Here is a 27,728-nt window from a genome sequence, read left to right on the forward strand (position 1 = left end):
AACAATGCTTTAAAAGAACTTAACCTATAAATATATGTACATATTTGTGAATATATATTATATATTTATAAGGAAATGTTATTGCTAGTCAATAGATAATGCACACTTAGTAAAGTATGGTAAAATGTGAATTCTTTTACAGACAGGTTTATTAAGTGTATATTAGAAATAAAGAAAACCCACAACCCTAAGATCATTCAATCTAAACTTATGTAAAATCAATGTAGTGTGCGAGATGGAGAACAGTAGTGTTTGTTTGACGATACTGTTTCTTGTCATTGTATTGGGAAGGAAGGCTGTGTAAAAGGTCAGGCAAGTACCATTGTCTCACACAACGCATGTCAGCAGAGATCTGAACAGAATGCTTTTAGATAGGAAATACTGAGGGGTTGAGGAGGGAAAAAGACTATCTGATATAGTAAAGAAAACCAGGTTAGGTTCTTATGAAACACAGTTTTGCCCTGCCCAAAGCCACGCAGGCTGCCTGCAGCTGAAACAGAGTGAACACAAATACAGGCAAAGCTCTGGGTAGTCACATTTTTCAGCAGCACATATTGCCTGGACTATCTTCCAGAAGAGTTAAAAAACAACAGGGTTAAGATCCTGGTACCATGTCTACACTCACTTTCTTGTCAAAGTACTGACCCTCCTGAAAAGAGTCTAATGTGTATTGGAGTCCACTGGTTCTTTTAAAAGTCCTTTTCGTCTCCCTACCCTCTGTTTCATTTTTCCCTTATTTTAGAGTTGTCCACGTTTTCTTTCAAGCAAGGGTCTTCCTTCAGAAAATCTTCACAGTGTCTGGGGTTATGGACTTTGTTGTCTCTTCTGCTGAAGTAACTGCATTGGTGAGAGGCTGTGAAACTCTTCGGTCTGACCCATTGTCGCAGTTGTCATCCATCCTTCTACCGCTCTGGTCACTCAGTATCTGCTCTGCATCCTAAAGCCCTCAGGCTCCCGTGATACTTCGTACTATAGAGAATTTGGACAAGAAAAGAAAAGAAATAAAGAGTAGCTCTGGGTGTGAAAGCTCCTTTCTCAGACTAGTTCAGCATGGAGCACACTGCACATGACAGCCCTCTCTGTCTGACACACCAGCCCTCAGGGAAAACCCAACAGGCAGATTTTCACCAGTGAAAACTGGGCATCTTTGGGACGTTAGATATGCCAAAATCCACATGAATCTGATCAACCAGCTACCTAAACAGATGTTCTTCTTCTCCTAAGTGGCAGCTTTTTAGAAGCTGGTTGTTGGGGTTTTTTTTCCCTAAACATCTGGTTTCTGTGAGCTAGGCAGTGGCAGAGCAGGTGGGAGGACACCATCCCTCTGGGGCAGCTGTGCCAGCTTAAGCTGACTGAATCTTGCATGAGGCTGCAACTGGAAGCACCGATGCAGCACTACAGCTGGCACAAAGCACAGGCTGCAACAGCCTGTGGCGCTTGCATGCACCTGTGCTGAGGGATGTGTTTGCTTGATGCAGACAAATGTCTTATGACACAGAAGAGTGCTGGGCAGCCAAACTGTTGCTTTGACCCTTGCTTCTCACATATCCCTCCTGTGACTGGAGGATGACTACTGGGGCTTTAGAAAGGTCTTCATAAGATAAATGCTGATCTCTGTGTTAGGGGAATTTTTTTCAGCTGCAGCTGCTGTTGTTTGGGTGCCTTTATATCACTTTGGCCTTCTAGATCAAGGGAGAATGGACACAGTGGAGTTTAGATTCCAACAGCATCTGTAGCCCACAATGCTACAGTTCAGGAACATAATTCCTGTAGGCCTGTGTGAAACTTACCAAATCATCACAATCCCTCTCTGGAAAACGTCTTCTATTTGCAGAACGCATCTCATAGGGGTTGTTTGGCTGGTACCCTGGGTTTGCATGGCCAGAAGTTGTCTGGACTCTGGGGAACATCGTGGTCTGTCTATCATCAGCATCAAAGGTATTTTTTTTTGAATATCCTGACTTTATCAGGCTTTTCTTCTCTGGATCTTTTTTGTGTCTGGCTCTTCAGAGGAAATGAAAAAAACAAAAGGAGGTTTTAAAAGACCTTTTAGTGTGTCTTACTAAGTCCAACTTACTGAGTTGTCCACTCCCACCTTATTTTGAATGCTCGGTCCTGTTCTGAAACATGAACAGATTTTTCTAGCATACTTACTGCAAAACCCTCGTTATCAATGATAGAGTACAAAGTTTGACATGTCTTATCACAGGTGGGGCTAAGTTGCTAGGAGAGGTGGAAAGGGACTTTGGCCTCTTCCAACTAGTTCCTAGAGTGAAGGAGTTTCCTTAACCACCAATAGCTCCAACCATCTATTCAGAGGCAGAAATGAAGAAAAGTTGCCCTTGTGCCTGCAGCCAAAGCTGGACACCCAAATGATGCGTTTGAACTGTCTGTGATCACAAGTCCATCCATCACACACACTCAGCACCAGCTGGTGCACCTGTTGCCAGGCTATGCCTGCTATGGGTGGTCTTGTAGGCATCTTTACCTGGACAGCACTGAGAGCAAAGGCGGAGAAGCTACTTGAGTGCTTCTACACTTATCGTGTGGAAAGAAGCGAGGAGGTGTAACTGCAATTGGGATTTTGCCAGTACACAGGGAACAGCAAACTTAAAGAGACTCTTGCCTGGAAATGCCACCTGTATCGAGCCGAAAGAGGCATGCCAGGTCTGAATTTGGGCCACAGAGTCTTCTGATATCAGCATCCTTCTTCAGTCTCATCCAGATGCCATATCAGTACTGGCTAGAGCAGGATTAGGATTAATGGGTCAGGTGTATGTTTTGAAGACTTGGCTGAAGCTTTCATAGTTGAATTCAGAACAAGAAAATAAATACTTCTGGGAAGAGCACACCGGCAAAACCATATTCCAATGGCTACATGACTTAAATTAACTTGTCTGCCCAACTAGGCATGCAACCACATTCACAGCTCTGCCCCTCCCTAAATTTCTGTTTAGTTCCCTACAAACATGCAGTGATGCAGCTTCTATTCAATTGTAAGAAATACTCTTACCTTACTGAAACAACAGAGATCGCTATCACTAAACATAGGATAACGGCTCCAAACACTGTACCCACTATTATAAGGATGAGTTCACTATCTGGGGAAAAAAACAAAACAAAACCAAACAAGTAGCATTAATTGAAAACTCATGGTAAATATTGAAAACCAAGTCCTGTCCCTGTCCTCTTATGAATACAGAAAGAAAGAAAAATATTATTATTCATTTCCCGTCTCCTGGTGCTGTCTCAGTACAACTGTCTGCGGACACAGAAAAATGTGCATTAGGGAATTGATGGGCATTTAAGACTGTCTCTTCTGGATGGCTATTTTGATCCCAGCTCAGGTGTCTAATCCCATCCACTGTGTGGCTTCACACATAGTTATAGCTGAAAGACAGGAACAACTGGAGGGTGTAGGAGTTGTTTGAAACAGTATTGCTGCTAAAATGTGTAGTTAGGTGTTAAATAGGCTCTTCCCTGCCCTAAGCACATAAGGCACACTGATTTCAGGTGTCTATTATGTGGCATTATGAACACTGCCTAAATATCCCATACATGAATAAATATTTGGCAAGGAAAATTAGTTTTCACTGATCTTGCTGGAGAACAAGTGTGACTAAGGGAGGAAGATATGGAGTCTGTATATCTTCCTTCAACTGTGAATGGAATTGCTTAAACATAGTCTTAGCTCTGTGTAGCCACTGTAAGAAAAAAAAAAAGAAAATAAATAAATTGTATCCTACAGGGCATAATTTCAAGACAAGGGTGTGCAGAGTAAGACAGTCTCTTGAGCTACCCAGCCTTACTGGTGGTACCTACTTGAAGATCCCAGTCTGGATTTGTGAGTTTGCCATTTAATAGACTGAATGCCTGTACTGGAGATACACAACACAAAACCACCAACTGTGCTGTTACCAGAAGAACCATCCAGCACATTGAATCATAGGGACATACGACGGACAACAGGGCATATGATTTCTTGAAAGAACATTATGCCAAACATGTGTAAAAGATCCTTGATTATTGTTCAGCAGACTTTTTACATCAGTACCCACCGAGTGCCACATGGAGAAGATGAGGCTATTAATGGAGTTTATTATTAGCAAGTCCCAAATTTGTGTTTAAATTCACAATGTGTTGATTTTGTGCCAATTTAGCGTTTTCTTTTGCTTTATGAAAAAGGCCTTAAAATCCCCAAAACTTTCTCTCAAAAAACATGTTCCATATGATGAAAAACATCCTTCCTGCCAAACATTTACACCTGGGCACATTCACTGTGCTGCACAACAACTACCACTAGCCAGTCTCCAAAACTTTTAGGCAAAACCAGAAGAAAACCCTTGAAGATCTCATAACTGCAGATACAGGTATGTTAAATGTGTGTTTAAGAATGCAGCAGTGTGAGACTCCGAACGGCCACATGAGAATATACCTTTTCCTTGAATAAAGCCAAAGGAGTTGTGAGAAGTGAAGAACCATAGCTGTTTGTTTTCCAACATGCCTTTCACTGTATTAGATGTTCTGAGTTTAGGCACATGCAAACATTAGAAGACATGACTAATATCCTCTCCTAATCTGTGTGGTGGTGGAAACCGGTGAAGGTGCAGTGAACAGCTGCAAAATTAACTCGGGAGAGGGAAAACAGTTTGGAAGGCCCATCTGGTTAGCTTGTCCGCATGATTACTGTTAGGGGAATACACAGTCGGGGCCATCATCTCTTCACCGGTGTAGAGTACTAGATAGTATGCAGTGCTTGCAAGGTAAATCACAAACGAAACCCAGTGGTTGGACATTAAAGCAGAAACATTTCAAATGAGAGTAACCACTGTTGTTTTAATAGGGAGAGTGATTAATTGCAGGAGAAACTAATCCATTAGTGGTGCTGAGTTCAGCAGTGCATGTCTTTAGATGAGGGCTAAATGCTTTTCTGTGTTTGACTAAAAACTACTTCGCTTAATGCAGAGGTCATTAGAGGAAATGCTACTGTCTGTCTGAACACAAGTTTCAAGAAGGATTTTCCACAACAGTGGAATTTCACTCTTTTTTTTTTAACATTTTCCTGCTATCAATACAGGACGGTGGCACCACTAAAGGCTACTACTGTTATTTTCATTATTGCAGGCAGATTAAACATTACTGGGTATTTTTTCATGCTATAATTGAAAATCAGAAAATCTTGTACTTACTGTCTTTGCAGTTCTCCCCAGAGTAGCCTATAGGACAACTACATGAGAGAAAAGGAAAAATAAAAAAAAAAAAAAAAAAAAAGGAAAGAAAGAAAAGAAACATAATGTCATGAAGCAGATGATCTTTAAGGTCCCTTCCAACCCAAACCATTCTATGATGCTATGATTCAAAACAACAGTATATTTCCACCTTTTATCAGCAATTTCTTCACAGGGTGTGTTAGTTACAGGTTTCCTCTGTAATGCTATCTTAATATTGAATTCTTTAGTTTCATTAGTAGAGTAAAACAATCTGAGATTTTTCAGACTCATTGGTGAGCTGGGCACTCAGAGTTTCAGGTTCTTAGCCTGAAAAATGTTAAAAGCACCTAATTTCTCCAAAGAACTAAGCCCTATACCGCTGAGCCACTTGGTACTGCTACCCACCATCTTTATCAAAAGTCTCAATGTAAGGACTGGCAGATCTTTATCTTCCTCTCATACTAGTTTCTTATATTTAAAATATATTGACTTTATGGTAAGAAGTGTTGAGCATGTAGCAGCAATAATTACAAAAAGAGCTGAATTAATTGATATGGGGAGTAAGGTCCCTCTACTTATCCGTGGGAGCAAAGCAACACCAGCCAATTGCTCAACTTCACCAGGAAATAACACTGCTCTGTTATCCTGAACTGACAGAAATACCCACAGAGAAAACCAAGATGAAATAACATAGGTCTGAAAGTTATCTGGAAACAGAGTCTCCACTGATATCAGTGGAAACATCCCAGAGGTTTGAGGGAATACTTGCTGTAATGTGCATTGCTTACTAAACACTTCATCATACCAGTGCCTATGGCTCAATTACTCTGAAGAAATAGTTTACATTCATGTGGGGAACCCACAAAATAAGCATGAAGTAGTTTATCCTTTTCACATCTGTGAGCCACACAGATGACCTTGGATCTCCTTGACTTTCCTCTGAGATATTATGAGTGCACACCAACAGCTAATGCCAAGCAGTTAAAATGCCGTAACTGGCGACACCAGGGGAATTTGTCCACCTGCTAACCAGCTTAGGCACCTCTCTGGTTCACATTGCTGCAGCCTGTTTGTCTAGATTGAGGGTGACCTCGTGTTAGATGTTCTTCATCCCTATCTCTGCCTAGAACACAGGAACTCAAGAAAGAGCTGAGTACTCACGGTACACATTTTTGATCCTTCTTTTCAAAATCAGGCTTGCATTTGCATGTTGGAACACCATTTTCTTCTCTTACACAGTACTCGTTTTCTTCTGCAGAACAGTCTTTACTGCAATCTGTATTTTCAAAGGGAAAAAAATACAGAGTGAATTGCAAATAGCCCCCAAATCTACATTGGAGAAAATCCTCCACCACCCCACCCCCTTCCTTTTTTGTTTGTTGCACTGTAAACACACACAAGTTTGTAGTGCTTCAAAGCACCAGAATGGCTTTTTTAGGGCTATACATATCTAGAACAGAAATTGAAATAGAAAAGGACACAGGTAATCCAATCCTAGAACCACCAACAAGGGACAGAGCTTTAACAGATCGTTGTAGTGCACCATGAGACTTCCAGTTCTGCCGGTGTCCCTGTAGCTGCCTCCAGGCAGCATGTAGAGTTTGCTCCCAAAATATGTCCTAATAGAGAAGGCTGCGAGTGTAGGATTCAATTCTTAGCAAGAATTTAACAATGCATTTAAAGAGTTGTCGACTCGCTGGTTTCAGTGGTAATTTTCTCAGGCTTTAGTAATTTATTCTACTGGAATAGAATAATGGATGTGTTTAAAGTTAAACATAAGAATGTGTTTCTATGGCTTCCTTAATAAGACACACATTCCCTGATTTTTAGAGTCAGTACATTTGCAGAACACCCTTTTCAAAAAGAGACTGAGACAGGGAATAGCCGGGTTAGCTTTTCAGGGATAAAGTGGCAAGGTTCTTACCTGAACAAGAACGCTCATCCCATTCTGTCTTTGAGAAACTACTTTTGCATGTGCATTTTGGAAACTGACCTTCTTCGCAGTCTGTGGTTTGATCATCACAGAGAAAAACAGCACAATAGGTTGTAGCTTTAAAAAAGAAACAGTCAGGAAGCAAACTGAGTACTAATAATATTGTTTCATAGAAAGCAGTGCAATTGCTCAGTAAATCATAAACCAATTATTTAGCAATCCTGAAAAAAACACTTGTAAGTCCTTTTTGGGGGACATCAATACTGCAGGCATTTGACCAGCCCTTTCTTTTCCCTTGCTCTTTATGAGTTAAGGTCTTGTTCCCATCACATCGTCTGACCTTCGGTTTCTCAGCCTCCTGCAACTGCCTCCCTCCTGCTTCCCAGTCCACAAAGAGGGAAATTCTACCCAAGAGTTCATATTCTGAACACTTACATTCTGACTCTCTTTATATATAAAAAAAACCCCAGCACTATTCCCTCAGTTTTTTCTACAGCTGAACTGTGAGGCCCAGATCCCACACAGTTCTATATAGATATAAATATTTATGGGTATGCAGCTCGTTTCATGAGCAATATTAGTATGCTGCTTGCCCAGCATGTTTAGATCTGTGTCCCAGTGGTGGGAATGGTTTGCACACCTCAGTGGGTGGCATGCAGTGAAGTGATGTGGTTGCACTGGTGCTTTGTGAGCTCTCAGGTTTTTCTTATTTCCCCTCACGTTTAGGACCAACACACAGGGAATGTCATAGTTGAGGTGGATACAGTCACCTTCAGGGACCAAACGTAGGCTATAAGCCATGAAATGGACTCCTTTAATTACTAGTTATACCTTTTGTAAAATCTGATTTCAAAATAGGAGCATATTATAAAAAAAAAGGGAGGGAGAAAAAAATCTGTATTCCATTTAGAAAATCATTTTCCAAGTATTACACTTTCAGTAACACAAGACCTTACTGGTTTAGACCAATGAATCACTTAGGTCAGTAGCTAATCAGTGGGCCCTCATTTCAATTGCCATGGTTAATTATGGAAGCTGAAGTCTAAAGAGAATTTCATCCTATTTTGCCAGTAAAATTCTGGCTTCCTCTCACAAGCACAATTTATGTCTCCATATATTTTGTCTGGATTTTTCCAGCCACTTAATACTCAGCAAGTTAAAATCAACATGCCATTGCTTACTTGGGAATAAGTATTTTCCTTCTCTTCTTTACACAGGAAGCAGAAAGCCTTAATAAGACAAAAAAGCCCAGCAGTGAATGGTTGTCTTCAAAATTACCTAAGATTGAACACTCAGCTCCTAAAAATCAACAAGTCTTATGCTCTGATGGGCTTTGCGGCACACAGAAATGTTCTAACCAGCTTTGAAGATAGGAACCTCTGCTTCTACAGTTTATTTACACCCACAGTAAGGAATTACATACCTGTGTAATGAGAGACATAGGTAAATTTTTCTGTTGCAGTATTTATTGCAGAAGTAACTGTGTCATTGTTTACAGTTGAGTTCTCCGTAAACAGGTTTATCACTGTTACACGTACTGAAACAGCAGCTCTCATTTCTTGTAGAGGTCTGAAACAGTACAGATAGCATCCTTTTAAAGTCTCATATAATCCATCTGGATAGCAAGCTAGGGGCAAAGACAAGAGAAGATTTCTGCCAGACCTCCCTCTCTCCCCTAGCTTCTTTCATCTCATAATGTAGGTAGTTGCTAAGACACCTGAAAAGAAGTTCAAGTCTTGCTTAGGAATACATTAATGACCATCTTTCCAGTAGATCCTGTTGAGTTTAATGCTAACAACATCACTCCTTTGTGTGATGTTAGCTTGCAACTGGTATCTTTTTGTACTGGGCTAACCTCAAGCTGGCTGCAGCGTGGAAGGCATCATCTGTTAAACCCTAACTTTTACATGCTCTCATAAGCCTGTGGTGTCATCCAGTCATGACACGGAGAACCCATTCTGAAGTGTGGTGAGGCTAATTCAAGGTATGACTGCAATGAATTCAGAAGGGTCTGTTTGCAGTGTAGAGCTTTCTATGCTAACTGCATGCTAGCTGGGTTGGGATCAGCAGGACAGCAACATCCCTGGGGTGAGGTGGAGAACAGCACCGACTGCCCTGTTCTTCAGCTGAACTTCGTGCTGCTGGGATGCACACACAAATACCTGTAAGTGGTAGGTTGTTGTAATGCCTTAAGATGTTACTGTGCCCCCTGTATTTGTCACAACCACTCTGCTGGAAGTTACTGCCCTAACAACTCACAACAGTCTGCTTAACTGCTTAATCCATGGGGTTTGCTGAAAGGGTTTACACTGCTGTGTGCACTAGCGTTCCAGGTTTTGCTTGATGTGGGTTAGGGAGCGCTCATAGAGAAGCTAGCAGAGCTCTGGGGACAATAATCTGTAACAGATGGGAATGGAAAGAGAGGGACATCTTACAGTGTCTGCGTAGATCAGCAAAGGACCTATGCCCACAGCTACAGTCACCACAGCCCATTCAATAACATCTCTGCTCAGCCTGCCATCAGGAGAGAGCAGCAAATGCATAGCAAAATGCAGTAACCTTCTGTAACGAGGGTGTTTCTTCAATTGGACTGGGACTCCAAATTGGACCTGTTCATAGGAACCTCAGGTAACTGTTACAATTTCAGAGACAAGTCAGATATCACAGGGACTGCTAGTTATAGCACATATATAGTGCTATACCCTACAAGGTGCTAGAAGTGGGACATCCACTGTGGAGCTGTCTCAGCCAGCCCACTTCACAGACATATTGGAAATCCATGGGGTAAAAATGGGGACAGCATCCCAGAAACTTCAAAAATATGAAAAGAATGTCCTCCTTAAACAGAAGGAATATTGAACTCATCCCATATCCTTTCCTGAACGGAGTACTCCATGGGAAACAGATTAAAATAGGGTGTGTGGGAAGTATGTACTGTGCAAAAACCAAACTGGCAAACTTACTGAATTTCCACGATGACAGTCTGTACAAAGCCTGTTAAACCCTGGAAGGCATTCTGAAACTATAAAAGATAAATTAATTGGAGTTAAAGGCAAGCAGAAACATAGACTAAAATCACGTGAACCACTAAGTCCTCAGCTAGAAAGTTTTAATTCAGAAATTGCTACTATAGGCACAAATAAAGCAAGCAGATCTGTCACATCCATTGCGTAAGGCATTGCAGAAGAGGAGCAGTGGGGTGGTGCTGTAGAAAAAGGAGTATGAGAGGGCACTGGAGGAATGGAGAGACACGAGTTGCATGAGTGTCAGGCAGTTCATTAGGGTTGACTGGCTGGATAGCTACAGGTACTACCTTGCAGACTCATTGCTTAGAAAGGTGTCTCCACAGTACCAACCTACATCCAAGTAGAGAGAAGAGGGAGAAATAGGCATCCTTATAGATGGCATGTGTCTCTAAGGTACAGTGAAGTTGGATTGTCAGGGGTCGGTCTTGCAGGGAGAAGTACAGCACTGATGAAAGCACTGGGGGTTGGATGGGGTCACTGAAAAAGTCACTGTCACAAGGGAACAGCCAGTGGAGGCAGCCACCTCCAACTGCCACACAAGCAGGAGGCACCGTAAGAAAAGGATTAAGAAGTCTAAGGCAACTGAGATGAAAGATAAACTACTCTTCTTTGTAATGAAATGAAAATAATTTTCTATGCTATTTTCATTTTTGCGTACTATTACATATCTATTCTAGTGCTGCATATCATACATATTTGAAGCCATGTCATGAAAAAATGTTGAACAGAAGAATTGAGGAAAATATTTTTAAACATTGTGGAGGGACAATTTTTGATTACTTTCTGATAAAACATTCATAGGAAGCAATAAAATAACATAAAAAAATTGATAACCATTTTTGATGAATTCTGATTAATATTTGAATATTTTTTATCAGCTGTCTGGTAGAGTTGCATACATCTTCTCCCTTACTTCCAGAAAGCAACATAAGCAAATCCACTTGTTTCAACATGGCAGTATAAATTAAACTGTTCATCTTATTTCTCCAGGAAATCCATTACCAGATTTTATCTACAATCATAGAATGCTCGAAATGTGTAATATCCATTTCACTAATAGTATTTAAATATTAATACTGGTGTGCTTATGGAAGAGACTTATTATTTAGGTATTTAGACACAGCTGGACAACCATTCTGAAAACTTTGTGCTGTGTGGAAATGCTAACTTTCTTTAAAAAAAAATATGCTCATTTTTACTCAGTATTACTGAACCCTCAGCAAACAGCAGAGATCAGAAACTAAATGGGTTGGAAAACTTTGCTCAACCCTATGGCTTCTGGAGACAGCATGGTGCTTCCCAGAACAGAAGTGGCACAAAAAATGCGGATGTTACATACTTCAGGTACATCGCTTCACTTCAGTAAGAGCCATGCATGTATCATCTGAGGTAAAAATTTAAGTCTTCTATGAATAGGTCTAAACTAGTGTGAAGCATTCTTTGAAAGAAGTAAATTTCTCAAGCGAAATTATTCTAGGCTCCACATTAAAGGCAGCGTCTATGCCCACTGTCTGCATGACATTCAGGATAGCATTAAACATACAGGGGGGAAAAATACCATCATCACTCACCAATACTGTTATATTTTCGTACACCTCCTCATACTGCGCGGAATTTACAATTTGAAGACTACTACTGTAAAGTCTTTTCAGTGTAATGACTCCTGGGAATATTTTCCCTGGAATGATGAAATTCAAATTATTTGATTAATAAAGAATATTAATTAATTAGAAACCATTCAAGTAAGTTGTGTTTCACATTACAGTTCTTCAGACTTCAGAGATGGGGAAATACAATGCAGAAATCAATCTGCTTTTTATTTTTTTTTTCCCCATATACTGGACAAATCAGTATGGGACAAATGTTTACTCAATCAATTCAGCTACAATGAGGGACGTACTCTGGCTACCTGAAAAGCAAGCAGAATCCTGGGCTCAACCAAACTGGCCAGACTATGAAACTGTATAGTGTGAAACTGTAAGCATGGAGCATGGTCTGAAGCTAACAAAAGACTCCAACTGAGCTGTTACAGCATTTAGTGAGAAAATACATAAAGGACTGCAACTTTGCAGCCACTAAGCAGCTAATGTGGTTCACCATATCTGAGAAAGCAATTCAGTGTCTACCTGCTTCTTCAGGGTCACAAGTAAATTTGAGAATCCTGCTTGCTGGCACTTTGAGATGCCCTGTTTGCTCACATGCTTGGCCTCCAGCAGCATCTCAGAAATGCATTTCAACAGGACTGTGGAGTGTTTAGCCACAGAGAACATCAAAACAGGTGTTCAGAGGTCTTCACAGGTTTGGGTCTCTTTTAAATCCTGACCATTAATATTGATTCAGGTTTATACTTGCATTTTTCTCCTGCTTTTCACTCATTTTAATCCCCAGCAGCCCTGACAGAGAACTCCACCTTCTTTTCCTAGCACATTAACTTCTTTGGCTGTTACTGTTTTGTGAGATAACAATCTAGGTCATTGTAGCAGTGGCTGTCTCCAAAGCAAAGCACTGTTCAGCAGTCACTTTCCCAGACTGATTATGTTTTCAGTTATAACATGAGAACAAGGGATATGGGAAAATAAATTTACCTAGGCAGCTATCTTTGAAGTAACTAAAAATATAGACTGTCCTTCTGCGACTCACCTCTGTGACAATCCTTGTTGCTGTAGTAGAATCCATATTGGCACTGGCAGATAAAACTGCTATTTAAAGCAATACATTTAGCTAATGCTTTTCCACAAGGGTCTCCGCTGCAGAAGTCCTCTGATACAAAGATGAAAAATATTGACATCAGGATTTCTATGAAATTGCAATAGCCAGTTCATATATAAAGTAGTTGATATGTTAAATAGTTTATATATACACTTTTGCTAAGGAAAACTAACAGGTATGTTTGATAGAGTATAGATGCAATTAAAGAACACATGGCTATGTCTTGCTTGCTTAGTGTCTATGTAATAGCTCTTCTCTCTACACAATCCAGCAGGATATCATGGTGAGGACATAGAGTAAGGGTAAAATTCATTGTCTGTCATACTGAGCATCCACAATTTAACTCTTCTTAATACAACTAAAACCAAAACAAACACAAGAAGTATATCAAGGGTTGCCAAATTCAGTGATGAAGTTAGAAAAAGGCAGACTACCACAGCCTGTGTGTCTTCAATACTGTGCTGGTATGTACTTGCCTTATTGTAATACAGTGTCATAGTAGGGTCCTTTACTGCAGATCCATTAATAAAATGAAGGCTCCCAAGTTAATCATCGTAGTATACATACCTCAATAGATATTAGAATATGCTGCTAAGGAATTTGTTGCAGGGCTTGCAGCTGTCACCATAAGATGGCTAATGATATTAACTGACCACTATACCATAACTCTACAGCAGTAAAACTTCACAGGTTTGTGCTGACTGCTGCCTTCTACTTACCTTCTGGAGCTGTTGTTGAAGATGATGCTGTGTCCACTGCTGGAAAAGGGAAAATAACTTGTCAGCCATGTTAGTGCCTTGGTTACACTAAGGCCGTTGAAGGCAGCATGATATGATGCCTCAAAACTTTTCCCAAATCTGCTTCTGCCTTGCCCTGTACTTTAGCCAGTGCCTTGCCCTTATTTCCTGCAACCTGTTGCTCAGTGTGATTTACCCTGCTTACCTGCCTGTAATATCTCTTCTCTGGCAACCTGTCTTTCCACTTGATTTGCCTTCTCTGTAAATTTTCTCTGTCTGAAAGCTCTGCAGGCTCCGCACATCTCTCCCTCTCCCCTAATGGCAAGTTAGTCATTGCTACCCCAAAACCAGGGCAAGGTTCTTGTTTCCACCCCCGCATCATCCTCAGTGTATCCAGAGAATCCTGTGGCTTATGCCTCTGTACTGAGCCAGCCCAGGACCTTTTGCAACTCCAATGTGTTTTAACACTGGGAAGAGTAGTAGCACTACAAGAAAACTTCCAGCTAATCCTTCCTTGAAAATCATCCTGTAAGAAGCTAACCTAGACTTATCTACAGCAAAAAGAAAGAGAAATTTTTTTTTCAAAGATGTGAAAGCAAATAAACCAGAAGAAAGAAATATAGAGAGCACTAGCACATTAGAATAATCTCTAATGTATTTTAAATGCAATTTTTTATAGGGTATGCTATTTGCCTAAAATGGTCACAGTCATATTTTCTTTAAGTAATTATATATTCTGTAAGGATTTTAGAGTATATATTTCATATTTATACATAATGTATCAGTTTATAAGTAATTAACGGTTATATTTCAATATATATTATAAATCAGGTGGTAATTACAGTTCTCTTACAGGTCACCAAACACTTCTTTTCACCCTGCAAGCTTTCTTTCACTTAAATCTATATGTGTGTTCGCATAGATGAGGCAGAGATTTTCTGTGCAAAAGGGAAAAATACAGCAACTGTCATCATACCCCCAGAAGTGAGAAGGAAAATACACCAGGAAGTTCCATTGTCTAGGAGACTCATCTCTAGACACTGTGCTTCCCTGTGTTTCCAGAGTTCCTACTGAACACAAATTCTTTTACGCAGGAAAAGACCCCCAACAAGATAGCAACAAAGCTTGTGAAATCAAGCCCAACAATCTCCCCTTGCAGCAAAGGCCAGCAGGAAAAAGTGGAGAGCAGGCATGGGCACAGACCAGGGGCTTTTTATGTCCCCTGGAACTTCCAGCTGGGATGGGGCTTATATGAGCAGGGACGATTCCTGGGATACACCGCTCCCTGGGACCCAGCCACTGCCCTGGGCACTCAGCCTCATGCCATTATGTGATGCATCTTTCTCCCTGAGACTGAGTTACTCCAGCCTGTCCCCAGAAAGGGATGACCTGTGGCTTTTTGCTCCTTACCTGTAGCTGCTGGGGTTGTTCCAGGCAGGGTAGAATTTGCTTCGGTGCTGTTTCCTGGGGAACGGAAAAGAGGAGAGATGGTAACGCTGCTTAGCCATGTGTGGAGGAAAAGTCTCGTGGCACTCTGTGTGTGCAGGACAACCCCTGAGCAGGTAAGTGGGGGACCTGTGTGGGGCTGAGCAGCCCAAGCCCTGGGCAGCCTTGCCCTGCCCCTGGGCTGTCCCTGGCCGTGACACCTGTGCAGTCTGATGTGTCCACGGCCCCTGCTCCCCACATCCCAGGGCTTGAGGACACGCCACACACAGGCAGTGTATTGGCCCCAGCTGACCACGGCCAACTCAGCCCCCAGCACACGCCTGTGTCCTTGCAGGAGAGCTCCCTCAGCCCGCCCAAGGCAGTGCCACATGGCTGGGACCAGCTACCAGCACAGGTCAAGGGATGCCAGCAGACTGCGTACAGCCAGCGTGATAGGAAAGCGGGGTGCTGGCAAGAAGGATGCGCCTGCCCAAGGCCACCATGGAGGAGGACTGAGCAGGTGAGCAGGCTTCCCCTCCTCAGGTGACCCCAGCAGGAGCTTTGATCCACCTGGATGACGCTACCCAGCACCACGCTGGGACAGGCAACTTGGCCAGATATGGAGGACTCCCAGCAGGGATTCTCTGGGCTCCACGGCCATGGGCACTGACTACTGCCCCATGCCGCTATGTGAAGCATCTCCCTCTCTTCTCTGCCTGTGCTCCATCAAGCCACAGGAACAACTGCCAGCAGGGTGCCATCCCTGACTTGCCCTGGGCACCCGCTCTGCAGGGATCCTCTTGCACCTGGCACTGGTGCAGAAGCAAAGGCAGCAAGCAGGAACAGAGCAACCTCTTCAAATCTTCCCCAACACTTTTCCCTTGCAGCAAAGGCCAGCAGGGAAAGAGGGAAGAGTGAAGAGGATTCACAGCCTGCATGTGGGCACCTTTGCCTCCCCTGGGAGAGGAACCCGGGGAAACCCTCGCAGGGAATCACATCTCTGCCTGGGGGGGCTGCAGAGCTCCCTGAGACTGAGTTACTCCAGCCTGTCCCCAGAAGGGGATGGCCTGCGGCTTTTTGCTCCTTACCTGTAGTTCCTGGGGTTGTTCCAGGCAGGGTAGAATTTGCTTCGGTGCTGTTTCCTGGGGAACGGAAAAGAGGAGAGATGGTAACGCTGCTTAGCCATGTGTGGAGGAAAAGTCTCGTGGCACTCTGTGTGTGCAGGACAACCCCTGAGCAGGTAAGTGGGGGACCTGTGTGGGGCTGAGCAGCCCAAGCCCTGGGCAGCCTTGCCCTGCCCCTGGGCTGTCCCTGGCCGTGACACCTGTGCAGTCTGATGTGTCCACGGCCCCTGCTCCCCACATCCCAGGGCCTGAGGACACGCCACACACAGGCAGTGTATTGGCCCCAGCTGACCACGGCCAACTCAGCCCCCAGCACACGCCTGTGTCCTTGCAGGAGAGCTCCCTCAGCCCGCCCAAGGCAGTGCCACATGGCTGGGACCAGCTACCAGCACAGGTCAAGGGATGCCAGCAGACTGCGTACAGCCAGCGTGATAGGAAAGCGGGGTGCTGGCAAGAAGGATGCGCCTGCCCAAGGCCACCATGGAGGAGGACTGAGCAGGTGAGCAGGCTTCCCCTCCTCAGGTGACCCCAGCAGGAGCTTTGATCCACCTGGATGACGCTACCCAGCACCACGCTGGGACAGGCAACTTGGCCAGATATGGAGGACTCCCAGCAGGGATTCTCTGGGCTCCACGGCCATGGGCACTGACTACTGCCCCATGCCGCTATGTGAAGCATCTCCCTCTCTTCTCTGCCTGTGCTCCATCAAGCCACAGGAACAACTGCCAGCAGGGTGCCATCCCTGACTTGCCCTGGGCACCCGCTCTGCAGGGATCCTCTTGCACCTGGCACTGGTGCAGAAGCAAAGGCAGCAAGCAGGAACAGAGCAACCTCTTCAAATCTTCCCCAACACTTTTCCCTTGCAGCAAAGGCCAGCAGGGAAAGAGGGAAGAGTGAAGAGGATTCACAGCCTGCATGTGGGCACCTTTGCCTCCCCTGGGAGAGGAACCCGGGAAACCCTCGCAGGGAATCACATCTCTGCCTGGGGGGGCTGCAGAGCTCCCTGAGACTGAGTTACTCCAGCCTGTCCCCAGAAGGGGATGGCCTGCGGCTTTTTGCTCCTTACCTGTAGTTGCTGGGGTTGTTCCAGGCAGGGTAGAATTTGCTTCGGTGCTGTTTCCTGGGGAACGGAAAAGAGGAGAGATGGTAACGCTGCTTAGCCATGTGTGGAGGAAAAGTCTCGTGGCACTCTGTGTGTGCAGGACAACCCCTGAGCAGGTAAGTGGGGGACCTGTGTGGGGCTGAGCAGCCCAAGCCCTGGGCAGCCTTGCCCTGCCCCTGGGCTGTCCCTGGCCGTGACACCTGTGCAGTCTGATGTGTCCACGGCCCCTGCTCCCCACATCCCAGGGCTTGAGGACACGCCACACACAGGCAGTGTATTGGCCCCAGCTGACCACGGCCAACTCAGCCCCCAGCACACGCCTGTGTCCTTGCAGGAGAGCTCCCTCAGCCCGCCCAAGGCAGTGCCACATGGCTGGGACCAGCTACCAGCACAGGTCAAGGGATGCCAGCAGACTGCGTACAGCCAGCGTGATAGGAAAGCGGGGTGCTGGCAAGAAGGATGCGCCTGCCCAAGGCCACCATGGAGGAGGACTGAGCAGGTGAGCAGGCTTCCCCTCCTCAGGTGACCCCAGCAGGAGCTTTGATCCACCTGGATGACGCTACCCAGCACCACGCTGGGACAGGCAACTTGGCCAGATATGGAGGACTCCCAGCAGGGATTCTCTGGGCTCCACGGCCATGGGCACTGACTACTGCCCCATGCCGCTATGTGAAGCATCTCCCTCTCTTCTCTGCCTGTGCTCCATCAAGCCACAGGAACAACTGCCAGCAGGGTGCCATCCCTGACTTGCCCTGGGCACCCGCTCTGCAGGGATCCTCTTGCACCTGGCACTGGTGCAGAAGCAAAGGCAGCAAGCAGGAACAGAGCAACCTCTTCAAATCTTCCCCAACACTTTTCCCTTGCAGCAAAGGCCAGCAGGGAAAGAGGGAAGAGTGAAGAGGATTCACAGCCTGCATGTGGGCACCTTTGCCTCCCCTGGGAGAGGAACCCGGGGAAACCCTCGCAGGGAATCACATCTCTGCCTGGGGGGGGTGCAGAGCTCCCTGAGACTGAGTTACTCCAGCCTGTCCCCAGAAGGGGATGGCCTGCGGCTTTTTGCTCCTTACCTGTAGTTGCTGGGGTTGTTCCAGGCAGGGTAGAATTTGCTTCGGTGCTGTTTCCTGGGGAACGGAAAAGAGGAGAGATGGTAACGCTGCTTAGCCATGTGTGGAGGAAAAGTCTCGTGGCACTCTGTGTGTGCAGGACAACCCCTGAGCAGGTAAGTGGGGGACCTGTGTGGGGCTGAGCAGCCCAAGCCCTGGGCAGCCTTGCCCTGCCCCTGGGCTGTCCCTGGCCGTGACACCTGTGCAGTCTGATGTGTCCACGGCCCCTGCTCCCCACATCCCAGGGCTTGAGGACACGCCACACACAGGCAGTGTATTGGCCCCAGCTGACCACGGCCAACTCAGCCCCCAGCACACGCCTGTGTCCTTGCAGGAGAGCTCCCTCAGCCCGCCCAAGGCAGTGCCACATGGCTGGGACCAGCTACCAGCACAGGTCAAGGGATGCCAGCAGACTGCGTACAGCCAGCGTGATAGGAAAGCGGGGTGCTGGCAAGAAGGATGCGCCTGCCCAAGGCCACCATGGAGGAGGACTGAGCAGGTGAGCAGGCTTCCCCTCCTCAGGTGACCCCAGCAGGAGCTTTGATCCACCTGGATGACGCTACCCAGCACCACGCTGGGACAGGCAACTTGGCCAGATATGGAGGACTCCCAGCAGGGATTCTCTGGGCTCCACGGCCATGGGCACTGACTACTGCCCCATGCCGCTATGTGAAGCATCTCCCTCTCTTCTCTGCCTGTGCTCCATCAAGCCACAGGAACAACTGCCAGCAGGGTGCCATCCCTGACTTGCCCTGGGCACCCGCTCTGCAGGGATCCTCTTGCACCTGGCACTGGTGCAGAAGCAAAGGCAGCAAGCAGGAACAGAGCAACCTCTTCAAATCTTCCCCAACACTTTTCCCTTGCAGCAAAGGCCAGCAGGGAAAGAGGGAAGAGTGAAGAGGATTCACAGCCTGCATGTGGGCACCTTTGCCTCCCCTGGGAGAGGAACCCGGGGAAACCCTCGCAGGGAATCACATCTCTGCCTGGGGGGGCTGCAGAGCTCCCTGAGACTGAGTTACTCCAGCCTGTCCCCAGAAGGGGATGGCCTGCGGCTTTTTGCTCCTTACCTGTAGTTGCTGGGGTTGTTCCAGGCAGGGTAGAATTTGCTTCGGTGCTGTTTCCTGGGGAACGGAAAAGAGGAGAGATGGTAACGCTGCTTAGCCATGTGTGGAGGAAAAGTCTCGTGGCACTCTGTGTGTGCAGGACAACCCCTGAGCAGGTAAGTGGGGGACCTGTGTGGGGCTGAGCAGCCCAAGCCCTGGGCAGCCTTGCCCTGCCCCTGGGCTGTCCCTGGTCGTGACACCTGTGCAGTCTGATGTGTCCACGGCCCCTGCTCCCCACATCCCAGGGCCTGAGGACATGCCACACACAGGCATGTCCTCAAGCCTGTCCTGAGGCCAACCCAGCCACCAGCACACGCCTGTGTCCTTGCAGGAGAGCTCCCTCAGCCCGCCCAAAGCAGCAGCTCATGGGCAGGACCTTCTGCCAGAGCAGGCTGAGGTCACCCATCAGCCTGTGAACGTGTTACTCATAGTGGCCTGCTTGGCAGCACTGTTTTGGGAAAACCATGAAGCAGCAGCTGATTGTGCCTGCATGGCAGCACGTGTGGAACACATGTGTGTGCTGTGGCCTCTTCAGTGAGACAAAGGCACCCAGCAGCAGGGAACGGAGAGGCCCAAATCATCACCAATACTTTCCCCTTGCCGCAAAGACCAGGATGGCCAGAGAAGGAAGGCAGCAGAGGAGATGTAGATCTGGAGCTCTGCAACTTCAGCTAGGAGAGGAACCCGGGGAAACCCTCGCAGGGAATCACATCTCTGCCTGGGGGGGCTGCAGAGCTCCCTGAGACTGAGTTACTCCAGCCTGTCCCCAGAAGGGGATGGCCTGCGGCTTTTTGCTCCTTACCTGTAGTTGCTGGGGTTGTTCCAGGCAGGGTAGAATTTGCTTCGGTGCTGTTTCCTGGGGAACGGAAAAGAGGAGAGATGGTAACACTGCTTAGCCATGTGTGGAGGAAAAGTCTCGTGGCACTCTGTGTGTGCAGGACAACCCCTGAGCAGGTAAGTGGGGGACCTGTGTGGGGCTGAGCAGCCCAAGCCCTGGGCAGCCTTGCCCTGCCCCTGGGCTGTCCCTGGCCGTGACACCTGTGCAGTCTGATGTGTCCACGGCCCCTGCTCCCCACATCCCAGGGCTTGAGGACACGCCACACACAGGCAGTGTATTGGCCCCAGCTGACCACGGCCAACTCAGCCCCCAGCACACGCCTGTGTCCTTGCAGGAGAGCTCCCTCAGCCCGCCCAAGGCAGTGCCACATGGCTGGGACCAGCTACCAGCACAGGTCAAGGGATGCCAGCAGACTGCGTACAGCCAGCGTGATAGGAAAGCGGGGTGCTGGCAAGAAGGATGCGCCTGCCCAAGGCCACCATGGAGGAGGACTGAGCAGGTGAGCAGGCTTCCCCTCCTCAGGTGACCCCAGCAGGAGCTTTGATCCACCTGGATGACGCTACCCAGCACCACGCTGGGACAGGCAACTTGGCCAGATATGGAGGACTCCCAGCAGGGATTCTCTGGGCTCCACGGCCATGGGCACTGACTACTGCCCCATGCCGCTATGTGAAGCATCTCCCTCTCTTCTCTGCCTGTGCTCCATCAAGCCACAGGAACAACTGCCAGCAGGGTGCCATCCCTGACTTGCCCTGGGCACCCGCTCTGCAGGGATCCTCTTGCACCTGGCACTGGTGCAGAAGCAAAGGCAGCAAGCAGGAACAGAGCAACCTCTTCAAATCTTCCCCAACACTTTTCCCTTGCAGCAAAGGCCAGCAGGGAAAGAGGGAAGAGTGAAGAGGATTCACAGCCTGCATGTGGGCACCTTTGCCTCCCCTGGGAGAGGAACCCGGGGAAACCCTCGCAGGGAATCACATCTCTGCCTGGGGGGGCTGCAGAGCTCCCTGAGACTGAGTTACTCCAGCCTGTCCCCAGAAGGGGATGGCCTGCGGCTTTTTGCTCCTTACCTGTAGTTGCTGGGGTTGTTCCAGGCAGGGTAGAATTTGCTTCGGTGCTGTTTCCTGGGGAACGGAAAAGAGGAGAGATGGTAACGCTGCTTAGCCATGTGTGGAGGAAAAGTCTCGTGGCACTCTGTGTGTGCAGGACAACCCCTGAGCAGGTAAGTGGGGGACCTGTGTGGGGCTGAGCAGCCCAAGCCCTGGGCAGCCTTGCCCTGCCCCTGGGCTGTCCCTGGTCGTGACACCTGTGCAGTCTGATGTGTCCACGGCCCCTGCTCCCCACATCCCAGGGCCTGAGGACATGCCACACACAGGCATGTCCTCAAGCCTGTCCTGAGGCCAACCCAGCCACCAGCACACGCCTGTGTCCTTGCAGGAGAGCTCCCTCAGCCCGCCCAAAGCAGCAGCTCATGGGCAGGACCTTCTGCCAGAGCAGGCTGAGGTCACCCATCAGCCTGTGAACGTGTTACTCATAGTGGCCTGCTTGGCAGCACTGTTTTGGGAAAACCATGAAGCAGCAGCTGATTGTGCCTGCATGGCAGCACGTGTGGAACACATGTGTGTGCTGTGGCCTCTTCAGTGAGACAAAGGCACCCAGCAGCAGGGAACGGAGAGGCCCAAATCATCACCAATACTTTCCCCTTGCCGCAAAGACCAGGATGGCCAGAGAAGGAAGGCAGCAGAGGAGATGTAGATCTGGAGCTCTGCAACTTCAGCTAGGAGAGGAACCCGGGGAAACCCTCGCAGGGAATCACATCTCTGCCTGGGGGGGCTGCAGAGCTCCCTGAGACTGAGTTACTCCAGCCTGTCCCCAGAAGGGGATGGCCTGCGGCTTTTTGCTCCTTACCTGTAGTTGCTGGGGTTGTTCCAGGCAGGGTAGAATTTGCTTCGGTGCTGTTTCCTGGGGAACGGAAAAGAGGAGAGATGGTAACACTGCTTAGCCATGTGTGGAGGAAAAGTCTCGTGGCACTCTGTGTGTGCAGGACAACCCCTGAGCAGGTAAGTGGGGGACCTGTGTGGGGCTGAGCAGCCCAAGCCCTGGGCAGCCTTGCCCTGCCCCTGGGCTGTCCCTGGCCGTGACACCTGTGCAGTCTGATGTGTCCACGGCCCCTGCTCCCCACATCCCAGGGCTTGAGGACACGCCACACACAGGCAGTGTATTGGCCCCAGCTGACCACGGCCAACTCAGCCCCCAGCACACGCCTGTGTCCTTGCAGGAGAGCTCCCTCAGCCCGCCCAAGGCAGTGCCACATGGCTGGGACCAGCTACCAGCACAGGTCAAGGGATGCCAGCAGACTGCGTACAGCCAGCGTGATAGGAAAGCGGGGTGCTGGCAAGAAGGATGCGCCTGCCCAAGGCCACCATGGAGGAGGACTGAGCAGGTGAGCAGGCTTCCCCTCCTCAGGTGACCCCAGCAGGAGCTTTGATCCACCTGGATGACGCTACCCAGCACCACGCTGGGACAGGCAACTTGGCCAGATATGGAGGACTCCCAGCAGGGATTCTCTGGGCTCCACGGCCATGGGCACTGACTACTGCCCCATGCCGCTATGTGAAGCATCTCCCTCTCTTCTCTGCCTGTGCTCCATCAAGCCACAGGAACAACTGCCAGCAGGGTGCCATCCCTGACTTGCCCTGGGCACCCGCTCTGCAGGGATCCTCTTGCACCTGGCACTGGTGCAGAAGCAAAGGCAGCAAGCAGGAACAGAGCAACCTCTTCAAATCTTCCCCAACACTTTTCCCTTGCAGCAAAGGCCAGCAGGGAAAGAGGGAAGAGTGAAGAGGATTCACAGCCTGCATGTGGGCACCTTTGCCTCCCCTGGGAGAGGAACCCGGGGAAACCCTCGCAGGGAATCACATCTCTGCCTGGGGGGGCTGCAGAGCTCCCTGAGACTGAGTTACTCCAGCCTGTCCCCAGAAGGGGATGGCCTGTGGCTTTTTGCTCCTTACCTGTAGTTGCTGGGGTTGTTCCAGGCAGGGTAGAACTTGCTTCGGTGCTGTTTCCTGGGGAACGGAAAAGAGGAGAGATGGTAACGCTGCTTAGCCATGTGTGGAGGAAAAGTCTTGTGGCACTCTGTGTGTGCAGGACAACCCCTGAGCAGGTAAGTGGGGGACCTGTGTGGGGCTGAGCAGCCCAAGCCCTGGGCAGCCTTGCCCTGCCCCTGGGCTGTCCCTGGCCGTGACACCTGTGCAGTCTGATGTGTCCATGGCCCCTGCTCCCCACATCCCAGGGCCTGAGGACATGCCACACACAGGCATGTCCTCAAGCCTGTCCTGAGGCCAACCCAGCCACCAGCACACGCCTGTGTCCTTGCAGGAGAGCTCCCTCAGCCCGCCCAAAGCAGCAGCTCATGGGCAGGACCTTCTGCCAGAGCAGGCTGAGGTCACCCATCAGCCTGTGAACGTGTTACTCATAGTGGCCTGCTTGGCAGCACTGTTTTGGGAAAACCATGAAGCAGCAGCTGATTGTGCCTGCATGGCAGCACGTGTGGAACACATGTGTGTGCTGCGGCCTCTTCAGTGAGACAAAGGCACCCAGCAGCAGGGAACGGAGAGGCCCAAATCATCACCAATACTTTCCCCTTGCCGCAAAGACCAGGATGGCCAGAGAAGGAAGGCAGCAGAGGAGATGTAGATCTGGAGCTCTGCAACTTCAGCTAGGAGAGGAACCCGGGGAAACCCTCGCAGGGAATCACATCTCTGCCTGGGGGGGCTGCAGAGCTCCCTGAGACTGAGTTACTCCAGCCTGTCCCCAGAAGGGGATGGCCTGCGGCTTTTTGCTCCTTACCTGTAGTTCCTGGGGTTGTTCCAGGCAGGGTAGAACTTGCTTCGGTGCTGTTTCCTGGGGAACGGAAAAGAGGAGAGGTGGTAACGCTGCTTAGCCATGTGTGGAGGAAAAGTCTCGTGGTACTCTGTGTGTGCAGGACAACCCCTGAGCAGGTAAGTGGGGGACCTGTGTGGGGCTGAGCAGCCCAAGCCCTGGGCAGCCTTGCCCTGCCCCTGGGCTGTCACTGGCCCCATGCCTTATTGGTGTCATGTTTTTTCTTGTAGTGCTTTTCCCACTCCAAAACGTTTGGCTCCTTCCCCCCAACAGCAATTTTGTACCCTTCTTGCCTTTCTCCTCCAGGTGATTTTGGCACACCAAGCTGCCAACACACGTTTCTCCTTGCAGGAAAGCTCCCTGTGCCTTCCCAAGGCAGCAGGACACTGCCATTCCTCGCTGCCTGAATAGGGTAAGGGGCATTCCTTTTGCTAGCAAACATGTTGCAGGTTGAGAGGTAGCAGAGCTCTTGTCCAACCTAGTGCCACTGTTGCTGCCTTCTCTTGCTATGTCAATTTGCTTTTCTCATCCCTTAAACAAACAGTGTTTTTACCATCATGCATCTGCAGTAGCTGCACTGATTTTAATTTGATGTTATATGACATTGCACTCCACAGTTAACATGTTCACAGTGACTCTTCAGATTTGTTCTAGACCTCAGCTAAACCCACAAAAAATACTTTTGCTGCAAGGTAGAGATATATTGATACTTTGCAGCTATGGAAGATGTTCTCAGGAAAAGCATCATTTAAACCCCTGTGCGGACTCCTCCATAGCAGCAATGGAGGAACGATTGCCTTTGCTAACACCTTCTCCTATGCTGTAACAAATACATCCGGACATTGAAAGCATTGCAATTTTACTCAAAGAATGCATATCCTGCTAAATTAGCATCAGTGGTATCAAGACATATCCAGGACAATGCTGCCATGTGGTTATGACAGTTTAGATTATTTTTTGCCATTCTTTTCCTTCCTTGTTATAATTCTTTCTGAGGAAAGAGAAACCAGGCTGATATGAGACAAGAGCTGAAGAAAATTTTCCTGACATTTTGGTTTTAGCATTACCTTTACTGTGTTTACTCCTCTAAAGTATTTAATCTGTTTAGGTTTAGGATGTTTATTTTATATTTAAATTGTGTCATTCTTAACTCTCCATATAGGGAACGTTTTGGGATTTTTTTGCCTAGAAGCAAGGAGAACAAATAATAAAACAACATTGTTGATAAGTGTGCGATACTGACAAATGGCCAGTTTGGATCATAAGATCTAAATTTAATCTAAATTAGTTAATATATGAGTTAGGAATAAACATATTTACTCTGAATTAATGTCATTGCAATCATAATTTAATCTAAGTAATTAACAGCAGGCAGATGGAAGACTAATGTATTTGTGGCTAAAATTCTTGGCACTAACACACTCATAGCTGTCATATTAAAAAAATATTGCAAATCTCAACAGGCATTTGAAAAATAGACCCTGCTTTTCAAGAGCTTTGTAGGACTTCGAAAATCCAAAGTGAGGCAAATTCTATAAACTTTTTTATTCTGATCAATAAAGCTGATGTAGAAAAGGCACATCAAAAAGACAGCGCCTGAAGGAATCCGTTAGTCTCCTCTACGTGAAGGGGAAACCTGACCAATTGTACCAGTTCTCTGCAAAGTCTTCTGCCTCCACTGGTCATTGAGTCCTATAGGCAGCAGTATTTGTTCCACAGTCAATGTAAAGAAATCTAAATTCTTCCTATAACAATGATAATATGAATCTATACTGGCCACAGGCCATGGTTTTGGAGCATTGTTTAGGCTGCCTTCTCAAACTGGATGTTGGGGCAGTAATCCCTTACAGAGTTCATCTCTGGTGTACAACAGCTGTTAGCCTTGTAGAGGCTCTGGCTAACAGATGTCCAGGTGTACCCTTTGGACTCAGGGAGCATCACGTTCGTGGTGACAGCAGAGCACATGAGCTGCAATTGAACCTTGCTGACGCGCTCGTCAAGGGTAACCTGAGCAAAGGTGGCTATTTTATGGCTCTCCTTGCCTAGACCCTGCCTTATGTGTAAGGGAACAGGATGTGTTAATAGATTTAGACATTCACTACCAAGATAAAGAAATGGATGTTACAACCAACGTTATGGAATAACAGACATCTGGCTGCTGGGCAGGGCAGGGCCTTTGACAGTACTATTCAAACAGACACATCCTGCAAAGCTTTTACATTTGCTTAGAATGAAAAAGGTTTCTGGGCAGGTCCATCCTGATGCAAAGCCTGCTTCAGTAAGTGAAAGCCTCACATTGCTTTTGGTAGCTCTCGAGTCAAGATTACCCACATCTTGCTGATACCAAACAACTAACAAACTTGAAGATATCTATACTTATAATTTATAGCTAAAAAATGGTCTGTTGCATGTTGTAGACATTGCTGGAAATACATATGTTCACTCAAAGTAGTCAAGAGACCCACAACCATCTGTTACCAGTTGCAAGCTTAACAGCATCAGTGAAGGTCTTAATTTGGCTCATATATCTGTAACTTTATCTCTGTATTAGCCAGGAGTTCCTGTCCTCTCACAGCTTCATGTCACCACAAAACTCTTCGTACAGTTGCCTTAACTCTACTTCTGCTAACACCTTTGCTCCCTCGTACCAGGGAGGGGCACGTCTGAGCAGAGGCTCTGGCCCACTACTACGAAGTTTGTCATGATGCCAGAAGCAGCAGTAAGCAGCTTAAGGACCGACACCTGCCCTTGCTGTTTGAATAGACCACGGCGCAGCCCTCTGCCACCCAAGCTGGTGGGAAAGTTCCCATTAATTATTTTCAACATGAGGGAACTCCACAAGCCAGCTCAGGTGGTGCTGCTTCCCAGACGGACTGTGTAAGGAGCCTCTGGCCGGCAGGCCCGCAGCAGCACTCCTTTCCTTGGGTGCTGGGGTGAAACTGTCGCACCTTTTGTTATGACTGTAACAGAGCTTGAATTACCTGGGTGTAGTGTGCAGGTCCGGAAAACTGCTCTTGGAATAGGCTAAATTAGGTTAATCACAAGCACCAGTGATTTTGCATTGTTCCGTGAACAAGAAAAACTGTTGGCTCGCAGGGACATTTTTCGTTGTTAATTAATCAAAATCTAGACGTGCTGAATTGTGTACCACCACTGACCTCCAGCCTCAGCAGCTGCTGAAAGTACTAAGCAATCCATTCACTGCCACAGAATAGCTACCCTGATAAATCCCAAAACAGAAGATAGTGTTTCTTACCTTTCAAAAGGCTCAACACCAGGCTGAGCAACACAGCGAGGAATACACAGCGTCTCATTGCTGCCTCTGTCGCTGCTGCTACTTGCTGCTAAACCTCAGAGAAAGTGCTTTTGTCTTCTGGTGTCAGCTCATTTAAGGTTCCAGCCACAGGTAGAGTTCAGCCCTGAGCTGACGTCATGGTGGCAAATGGCAAATGATAAATGCAAGCTAGGTATTTCTTCCTCCTCAGGCTGGGAGGAGATTACTGGATCTTTAAGCCATAAATGCTTGAGAGCTGTTGACA

The 27,728-nt window shown here is 47.5% G+C and overlaps 1 protein-coding gene across 1 annotated transcript; it reads right to left on the bottom strand.

Moving 5' to 3' along the window:
* Positions 1–216: 216 nt before the first annotated feature.
* MUC13 (mucin 13, cell surface associated) lies at positions 217–27,704 on the bottom strand. The gene is made up of 15 exons (XM_056349446.1): positions 27,446–27,704; positions 24,157–24,210; positions 23,319–23,372; positions 18,334–18,387; positions 13,598–13,636; positions 12,810–12,929; positions 11,741–11,847; positions 10,107–10,165; positions 8,567–8,712; positions 7,135–7,260; positions 6,372–6,486; positions 5,190–5,227; positions 3,014–3,101; positions 1,791–2,004; positions 217–969 (listed from the first exon to the last, which is right to left on the bottom strand). The coding sequence occupies exons 1-15, from the start codon at positions 27,501–27,503 to the stop codon at positions 919–921; spliced, it is 1,323 nt and encodes a 440-aa protein (XP_056205421.1). The 5' UTR covers positions 27,504–27,704; the 3' UTR covers positions 217–918.
* Positions 27,705–27,728: the final 24 nt, after the last annotated feature.

The sequence above is a fragment of the Falco biarmicus genome, chromosome 8 (assembly GCF_023638135.1).
Source record: "Falco biarmicus isolate bFalBia1 chromosome 8, bFalBia1.pri, whole genome shotgun sequence".
In the NCBI taxonomy this organism is placed as follows: domain Eukaryota; kingdom Metazoa; phylum Chordata; class Aves; order Falconiformes; family Falconidae; genus Falco; species Falco biarmicus.

Coding starts and splice junctions, on each gene's coding strand:
- MUC13 (XM_056349446.1), bottom strand. CDS start 27,503: ATGAGACGCTGTGTATTCCTCGCTGTGTTGCTCAGCCTGGTGTTGAGC. Junction 12,930..13,597: donor TTCAACAACAGCTCCAGAAG/GTAAGTAGAAGG, acceptor TCTTTGTATCAG/AGGACTTCTGCAGCGGAGAC. Junction 6,487..7,134: donor GGATGAGCGTTCTTGTTCAG/GTAAGAACCTTG, acceptor TTGAAAATACAG/ATTGCAGTAAAGACTGTTCT.